Raw genomic sequence first — 10227 nt, 5'->3', positions numbered from 1 at the left:
GCTTTACATATATTTTCCTTTATCATACTTTTCATAACAACGAGGCTACCGCGATCATCGCTGCAGATACACTGTGTTTTCTTTTTTTATTTATTAATCTAGATTTATATAAAAAGAAATGGAAGAAATAGCCTGTTGTTAGACCGGCTGAGCCATTCCCCGCCCACCGTTGGTCAGCAATATTTGTACTGGACGAAAACACAACAACAACAAGTGTGAAATATAGTTACATCCTGGTATTTAAACGCTATGAAAGCTAATGCACATGAGTGTAGAGAGGCGCTTACATGGAATGGATATCTGTATGTCACGAATGATAAAGCAGTATTGGCGGGTTATTTTAAAAACTCATCGCATCCTGGAAAAGTGCGCTGGAAATAGGCATCGAGTCAAAATTGTTCTGAAGGATCTGCCATTTGTTTTGTTGTCATTCCGACAGACTACACACTTACGACACACAGTGTATCTTAAAAAACCAGCGAGATTTTTTTTATCATTTTGTGAGTTTCGGTTCTTCCGCGGAATATTAACTAGTTTTCTGCCACTTCACCGATTGATCTTCAGCCACAATGCTTTTGAATTATATATAGTCAAACTATATTAATTCTTTGTCACTGAGAACGAAAATGATGCTTAAAATTGTTGATTAGCTCTAGTGTTAAAGTCATGATACGGGGTCAGTATATTCGACCCTTGACTTGGTAATAGCGTATGATAAGTGAGTTATAAAGAGAAGAGATCTCAGTTTAAACCAGAAATGACTAAAATACATATTTGACTGGATCTATGAATAAATCTGTGACTGGGTTTGGACAGTACTTGCTTTTTAGGCGAAAACAATGAATGATGAAATCTGACGCTGGTATTGCGTCATACATGGTATGAGTTGCATCATGTTATTCCTAGAAGTCATGGATGATGCAATCATAAATAAGCTTGCATAACTCTGCTGAACAAATTGGTTGATATAAGCTGTATAAATCATACAGTGTTGTGCTCTTTTATTTGTCAGTGTTTGATTTTGCAAAGGGACACATTTCTGTATAGTCATAGTGAGCAGAGATGCATCGTACTTATGTGAAGAATGCAGATAACTTCTGCTATGTTTTTGGTGAACTTTTGCATCAATGCGTGCAGACTATTGCTGGACTGAGATAAAATATGCTCCTTTTATGAATACAAGAGATAAACCAAGAAGCGCGGAGTAGACACTGAATAAGGACTAAACTATGTATTTATATCTACATACTATAATTTTTCCTTTTGTTTCATAGTAAATGTTATTTATATAACCCTTTTGCTGTTTTCAAAGTGTTACATAAATAGGGCAAGTGAAATATTATCATGTAAAACATATATAAACACATAAAAAGACCGAGGTTGTAAATTTATGATTAAAACTCTACTATCTACACAATATACATAGACGTAAAATGTAAAAACTGAAATATCTTGGAAACGAACGCTTTAGATGGCCGAGACCAAACATTGAAGTTTGTTGGTCATTTCCTCGTTGAGACTTATTGTCTGACTCAGAGATGCTTTTGAATAGAAACGGAACATGTGTCATCCATCTCGAGTTTGCAAAATCTTATACAATGCAAAACTACCATTCAGCCTCAGACTGACATTACGTAGCACTGCAACACAGCTTCGATAACAATACATTGACCAGCCATGGTCCACATAGCCTAAGACTGACATAGCTTAGTACTGCAACCTACCTACAACAATGATACATTGACCAACCATGGCCCACATTGCTGTATCTCTATCTTTATTTTCTACATATCCACATGTAATCCAGTTTAAGGCAGCTATTCGGTTTGAAAGTTTGAGCAAAGCCAGTATACGAAACTTATCTGCTACCTGCTTATATTTTTGTGGATAATGCTATGTATTCTCTTCAGATGACCACTTTGACAAAATACTGTGCCACACATTGCAAACAGTAATTTTCTAGCTCCTATTGTTAAACATGTTTTCAAGTTTGCATTTTGGATAAATATACTTCACAGACTTCCATGTCTAAAGTTTGCTCACCTTCACGATTGGTTTGGTTTAGATTGGTTTAGTATTTTACGGCTCAGCAACATATATATGTTATTTAGTGCCGAGTCCATCGAAGTAAAGTGCTTTTCGAATGAACATGCCAAGGCAGACGACTGGGCTAATCAATCAATCAAATTCCAATCCGAAAACGTTTGGTAGCGTGTGCTAACCTCTGTGCCATCAAAGCCCTTTCCTCCATTAGTCACCTCAATCGGAACATTATCTGCCTTTTCTGTCAAGTCGATAGGAATGAGAACTTAAGTGTCTGGACCAAGGAGTTCGAATACATTTGACAGTTAACACAGTTGTAAATCTTTACAAATTGTAATGGAAGAAAGTATTTAGAAATAGATCAGAGTCTAGATAATTATGAAGTCTTTTAGTCATTTATTTCATATATTGTTATTTGTTCTGTACGTTAAACTAATATCTCCAAAGACCCATTTTGGCGCGAAACAATTGCAAAACTTATATGTGTCGTATAGTTATTGCAACAAATAACATTTAAAAATCAAATACGTAGTTTTAACTTACAGAAAATAAGATCAAGTGTAATTTATTATCATTCAAACTGTTCTTCTGTATAAGCTGTAAAGAAGTTGAAATAGTTCTGTCGTATCAAGGTTTCTAAATTGGCATTTGATGTAACTCAGCAGTTGTCTACCAAACATTTTGAGTTGGGGTTGCATTATATAATTTATGATCATTAACCGACTGCCCAATGAAAGGTTGTATGGAAAAGTGATCAACCAATCAAAGCTTGTCAGGATGACCGATAACTGTTCCAAAGTACTTGAAAGCTCATAACAATATTCCAGTCAAGACGTGTTTGGCTGCAAATTCATTATTTATATTGATATCGGATAATATACAAATGAAGGACACAGACTGATGCACACAAATTATACATTTATCTGGAAAATCATAAGGTTCCATATGACTCTTAGCAAGGTACTGAGACGCAGCGTAGTTTGGTTTGGTTTTGTGGGGGATTTAGGTCTCACTGGACAGTTTATCTCTTGAATTTTCATTCGACAATGACCAATTACAGAAAAATGAGAATAATTTTACACTGAAGATACAAATAAAAACAAACTAATGATTTTTGTAAAAAGCATACATGTGAGATTTTGACTGCTGCCGTAATCAGGTTAATTCCTGATGCAACTGGTGGCTTTTATACTGAACCAACACTGCCACCAACCCTTAAATTTTACATTTATTTTTGACAAGAAATAGCTTTTGAATATTTTTCTGTGACAAGCCAGCTAAAATAATTAGTATGTGCCTTATGCATGAATAAAGTTCACTAGTACTATAACAAATTAGCATATTTTTCATCACCCCATAACCATCTAGATTTTTAGATATTTACCTCTGTAGCAGACACACATCAATACGTAAGCCAAGTCGACAGCTCATTTGCAGCCCAAGTTACGCATTTGATCTCTAATGCAAATCTAACTGTGACAGGCAGTCACCAACAAGCCAACCTATATCCAAGCCTAACTCAAAGTAAATATAAACCACATTATAGATTTAGCTTATGTGTGAATTTATAAATGCTAGGCTTGTGATAATTAGGTTCATGCCTTCTACCTTAAAAATTAGGGTGGGGGGTCAAAATACGAAACTATCCAGTGAGACCTTATGCCATTTTGTGCACATGATAATATACTAGTGCATGAAGAACTCGTGAAGAACCACTAACCAACGGAAGCTACAGGCAAACTTTCTCACATACCCACGTTGGTCGAACCAGTCAAGAACTCATGCGTACGGAGTAGAAATGTGTGTGTGTGAGCAGTAAAGGCGAGCTCCTTAAACCACTCGGCCACCCGGGGCCAGGATATGCTGTGCAGACAACTACATATGAGGACATGACTTTTGATGCGATGAAAAATAATCCCTCTATAAAGAATCAATATACGAGTTGCATGCTAATTTTTGCTTGTAATTACCTATAATTAATCAACATTGGATCAGTTATTATTATTACATTATCAACAGCATCTTGCCCTTAAAAAATGGCTGTTATGGTTTCAGCTCATATCGACATAGGCCACCTCCCTTGTTAACACAGAAAATTTGGCAGGAATTTTTTTTAAATATCAAACAATGTATTAATTTAGGTTGGTATGAATATAACATAATACTCGATTAAAACAGGGCAAATTCTACTTCATGCACGGTTACATTTCCTATTCATCAGATTTTACGATTTTCTATACAACTTAGTCAACCTGAACCCGTCATTAGGCAAGTGTTACAGAACTTCCTTTTGCACACAAAACAAACATAACAACAACAGCAATCCCCCCCCCCAACAAAATAAATTGACTTTTGCTGCGATGAAAAATAGTCCCTCGATAAATAATTAATATACGAGTTGCATGCTAATTACTGTTTGCAATTGCCTATACTTAATCAACATTGGATCAGTTATTACTATTAAAGTATCTACAACATCTTGCCCTCAAAATATGGCTGTTATAGTTTCAATTAGTATAGACATAGGCCACCTCCCTTGGTAAAAAAGAAAATTTGCTAGAATTTTGTTTAAAATAATAAACAATATATTAATTTAGGTAGGTATGAATATAAGATATAAGATAACAATCGATTGAAACAGAGCAAATTATGTTCATGTACGGTTACATTTCCTATTCATCAGATTTTAGAGAAACTTTATCTAACAATTTTCTTTACAACTTAGCCAACCCGACCCCACCATTAGGCAAGTGTTACAGAACTTCCTTTTGCACAAAAAACCCAAAACAACAACAAAAATCCCCCAAAAACAAAAACAAAAAGACATCAAATAAAACAAACACCAAAACGAAACAAGAATTCATACTACAGAATTTCATTCATGCGGCTTACTCTATAAGTTCAACGAAAATAGTATGTATTAAAACATGAAATACATGTTTGAACGTTTTGAATTCACTATATTAGGAACATTTTTTTGTCTGTATGGTACAATTTGCCAGGCGAAGGATACAAAGTCAAAATGGGAATATTGTCGGCCTTTTCTATCGCTACATATGTCCTGCCGGCAGCTAATCTTCAAACCCATCAAATGTAAATATATTTCTACAACTACACCCGATGTTATTTCTCTACGCAACGGAAATAGCAAGCGATCTCCCAAATATAGTCGCCTCTTACAACATACAAGAGGGGCAGAGGGCGTATCGAACCTTTTCTACATCCCCACACCAACAGAAGGCTTAAAGTTTGAATTCTGAGAATTGTGACTAAACAATTGTTATTGCATACTTTGTACCTATATGATTTTTCAAAAGAATGTATCCAAGTGTGACATAATGCTGAATCACACACTTCTGGTTTATCTCCTATGTATATTCTCACACACACCTTCAGCTCCCAAATTTGAGAAAACTATTTTCTTGAGGTTACGTTTGTATAACTTTTCTCCTGTACGTATCGTCTTGCATTCCTTCAAAGAATCAAATTCACTCGGCTGCTTGTAACAAGCCCCACAGCGATTTTCTCTTCTCAGATATATATCCATGTGATTCTTTAATACACGGCTTTGAATATACATTCATCATAACTTCAAATTTGTAGTTTTTGTTTCCGTTGTATGTATTCTGTAGTATTTAAACATTTTCTACGAAACTTACTTCGCACTTGACCTTTTTTCTCTTTCTTTGTCATGTTTTCTCGAAGTATAAATTCTTATGTGCTTCTTCCAACTGCCACTCTATTTGAATATTGCATCACGTACTTTTCATGTGATTCAGAAGTATGTTTCTCGCCGAATATTTCTCCACATCCTAATGGGTCCACCGTGATGACTGTGGGTATCCATGATCAGAGTTTCCAGTTGTACTGTATACATCAGGTATAATTCGAGAGAAATTATTTATTTAAAATATTCATTGCAATTACTAAAGTGCTTATTAATTTTTGGATTTATATACATTAATTTGGATTTTTGTAGCCTCGTTCAAAGACATTCTTTATTACATCATATTGTTACATCGGGGACACTTTTGGAATTCATTCCGTAAATTATATTTTTTTTTGGACTTGTGATAGGCCATTTACGATTGTTTGGGATTGAAATCTCAATACTGTAAGTGTCTCTTGAATTTTCACTTTGTATTGTAGAGAATTAAATTGCTTGTTGATTTTACTTAAATTGTTTGTTTCCCTTCTTTATATTGCATATATTCAGACACAAAGAGGCAGCAGCCTATCTTTCTCTTCATATAAAGGATGGAATAACAAGAAGGTTAAATATATATCAAGTGAAATTCACACAATTTCAGATAATATATAGTTACCCAAGATAAAACCATGTGGATATGGCAGTTATACCTATGCCACGTAATTAATATTATGTCGAGGTAACTATGTATTAACTAATTTTGTTTCTGAAATTCACAGCAGGTATCTATGACTATTTATTTTTAAAAATTAAGTGTTCGGGATGTCATGATAATTTAAACACAAATTAAATTCACACAAAAATTAAGTAATATATAGATATATCAGATAGAAATAGTTTATCTGCAATGCATTTATACTTAACCTCACGCCCATTATCTGCTAGTTAACAATATATGTTGCCTGAATTTGTATGAACTGAGGGTTATGTACCTGATATAAAGAATTCGGAAGTTTTGTGTTGCGAGGAATTTATCTATGAACAATTAAAATGGGTTATGTAGTAGAAAGAGCGATTTAAAACGCAAGTTCAACCAAATTATTTCCGGTACGATACTGTTACTTAAGACAGTCTTAGTTCATCATAAGGTGTCCCTATATTACCTGGACCTACTTAGCGTTATCACCAGGTAATCACATGTGATCTGAATTTTGTGAAATTCGCTGCGGGTAACTATGAATTATTCCCTCAGATAATGTTCAAAGAAGAAAAAAGAAAATCATATTTTTTAATTTAATATCACTGTCGTGGCTAATAAAATTTTTTATCAGTGTTATTATAAAAAAATTGTCCGCAAGAGATATTCTTGTTTTTTCTCTCTATTTCACGCCGATAATCATTTAACTAAGCAATATACATATATGAAAGTGTAAAAATATGTGCATACGTATGTTTATATGAATAATGTGAATGAGTATCTTGGCATATATATATATATATATATATATATATATATATATATATATATATATATATATATATATATATATATATATATATATATATATATATATATATATATATATATATTCTTATGGTACGTGTTTAGGTTCGAATAAACAGTAACACAGGAAATAGTGAAAACAACCAAGCTTTGAAAAATATAACAAATAATTTATTTCCCTGGAAGAATACTGTAAAAATGAAAAAATATGAGAACTTACGGTTTCCAGAATCAAATCCAAAAATAATACAAGAATAATCCACAAATAAATTTTTTGAATTCCTAATATTGAAATGTTCTAATGATTCTAAGTTCGAGTCCCGATGAAGAATCCAAGATGGAAGGCGATGATGTATGATTTAGCCTGTACTGTGTTGACGTCTACAGTTCCTTGTACAAACACAATCATTCATCCTCCGGTCTTGGAAATCCAAGTAAAAGTTTCAAGAAAAGTCTTTGCTCAAGAGTTCTGTATGAATGCAATACTATTTCCATAGAAACGAATTAATTTTCTAGAGTCCAAACCCTCTGAAGAAAATTTAACATATAGCTCAAAAACTCAAAATTTCATTGCTGGTCACAAAAGAAGAAAACAACTTGACATCAAGTGTTTAAAAGCCCGGACTCTGATATCTCTCAAAACATCATTATTAATACTAAGTATTTCGCAATTTCGGAAATGCCTCATTGCAGAGGCTGACATGATCATGTTTACATGTAAAAGTCAGATTGCCCCTGCATGTCCTTGATAAGCACCAATCATTTTACTCATAGAAAATGTTGTTTACTTGACCCTCAATCAAGGCCAGGAACTAAGTCAAAAATAGAAATAAGTGTTTCTATTATTAGGTATCTAAGAAAAAACTCAGGTCAAACTGAATTTTCTGGCAAATATCAAATTCCTAGAAAACAAAATTACATTACACTGACATGTAAAGAAAATAAAAAGATTCCAAAACCCACAAACAATCAAATTAATCAAATATATATATATGATCGTTTTAGCTCAATATACTTCTTACATTCAAAAAAATAATTTCAATTTTCTTTTTAAGTCTATTAGGTGTTTTGTGCGGGTTTTTTAAATTTATTTTTACGGGAAAGGCTATTCTAAGTTGGAATAACTTGTGCCAAACCATTTTGCTTTCCTAACACATGCAATAAAATCTGTTTAAAATGGATCAGATAATCTGAATTATCTGGCAGATATCCTAATATTAAATGACCCGGAATTGTCCTTACCTGAGAGTGAATCGTATTCAAAATATTCAATAATTTCTAAGCTTCAGTTTTATTAGTAACTGCATTAACTTTAAAACTTTTATCCTTTAAATGTGGTTCTACTAAAAACACAATGGGGTATGTAGCCAATGATTAAAAAAAAATGAATGGCAAATTGTTATTGACATTTCATTTCATCTTTGAGCATGATAATATACATATCTAACGTCATTCCGAATTTGAAGAAAGAGGCTGAGGGACGTGCGTGAGTGTATGTATGTGTGTGCTACTAATTAATACAAGCTATATGTCAGTGTGGCATGAGGTTCAGAGAAGTTCGTAAGACATATTGTATCACAATAGTTACGTTATTGACACAGACCCACACAATTTCGCAAAATAATCGTTACAATCAGTTTGTTTATTTAGTTAATTTAATTTATTGATTGATTTATTTATAAATTCACAGAGGGTCATTAAAAACAAAGAACTTGTTCAAAACATGTATTAAAATGCAACAAGATTACACTAATCTCTCTCTCTCTCTCTCTCTCTCTCTCTCTCTCTCTCTCTCTCTCTCTCTCTATATATATATATATATATATATATATATATATATATATATATATATATATATATATATATAGAGAGAGAGAGAGAGAGAGAGAGAGAGAGAGAGAGAGAGAGATACTTAGTAGCTAAACAAAGATTATCTGAGATAACTCTGTATTACATGAATATGTATGTTTTCTCTGTCATATTGTGTATCTGCATTAGCTGTTGTCAATACGAAGTACACGACATATCAATTCGCATTACATGTCATATCTGGAAATATCTAAATATAATGCTGATTAAGTCCACATACTATTGGGATACCTACCTGACAAACTAAGGTTTCCAAGGCAAGTAAATAATTCCCACATTTCTGCAAACTTCACTTACCATATCTCCCCACCTTTAGCTTACATGCACACTCCAAGTTTCCTATGTCGACAAGGGCGATAATTTAGCACCTTAATATTGATAAACATATTGATTGTCTCTTTTGCAATTTGCAAATTCGATGTTGTGACCGACAGTCATTACGACAGTTCTATTTTTGGCTGATTTGGAATATCCTTATGCGAAGTGAAACTTGGTCGCATTTGGCTTTTCAAGAGTAGAAGATATGTCGGAGCGGAGTTTGAAATACCTTGATAAAAGCGATTTTGGAGGAATGAGAAGTCGGAAGGGAAAGAGAAAACCGAATCAACTTTATGTGTGTGACACAGCAACTCAATGGTTCGATTTTCCAGGAGGTCCACATTTCAATAAACTTCCTGTTCAGTTGATACTGGAGATTTTCAAATATCTTTTGGCGTACGAGTTATTGAGAAAAGTTAGCCTAGTATGTAAGTACTGGTACAATCTATGTAGGGACAGGACTCTTTGGACCTCAGTCACATGGAATGGGACTCAGGGGACACTCGGACACCTCCTACAACTAACAAGGTACCAAGTGCATGAACTTGTTTTAACGAACTTATGCAACTCTTCAGACAAGGTTCTTGTACCCCTTTTGAAAAAATGCATACATTTAAAATGTCTGAAACTTCCCAAGCATGCTTGCATAGAATTATTCGAACGCGAGCTTCCCAGAACTAATATCCTAGTATGGATCCCAGGCGCCGGTAATAGGTCTTCATTTTCTGACGGTTAGTTGAATGCTCTCTCTCTCTCTCTCTCTCTCTCTCTCTCTCTCTCTCTCTCTCTTAATAATCAAATCACCTTGAATCAGATGTAGAGAAAACGTGCAAAATCATCATAT

The 10227-nt window shown here is 33.8% G+C and overlaps 1 protein-coding gene across 1 annotated transcript in view; it reads left to right on the top strand.

The window, feature by feature from the left end:
- The first annotated feature begins 9529 nt into the window (after window positions 1-9529).
- Window positions 9530-10227, top strand: part of LOC149780787 (uncharacterized) — a 78043-nt gene continuing 77345 nt past the window's right edge. Inside the window, exon 1 of the mRNA XM_089937863.1 lies at window positions 9530-10114. Coding sequence (XP_089793989.1) covers window positions 9589-10114 — 526 coding nt within the window. The 5' untranslated portion in view covers window positions 9530-9588. The remainder of the gene's footprint in view (window positions 10115-10227) is intronic.

This window comes from Sinohyriopsis cumingii, chromosome 16 (assembly GCF_028554795.1).
Source record: "Sinohyriopsis cumingii isolate HCF-2022 chromosome 16, ASM2855479v2, whole genome shotgun sequence".
Lineage (NCBI taxonomy): Eukaryota > Metazoa > Mollusca > Bivalvia > Unionida > Unionidae > Sinohyriopsis > Sinohyriopsis cumingii.
The sequence above is the reverse complement of the archived record's forward strand: the minus strand, read 5'-3'. Positions and strand labels throughout refer to the sequence as shown.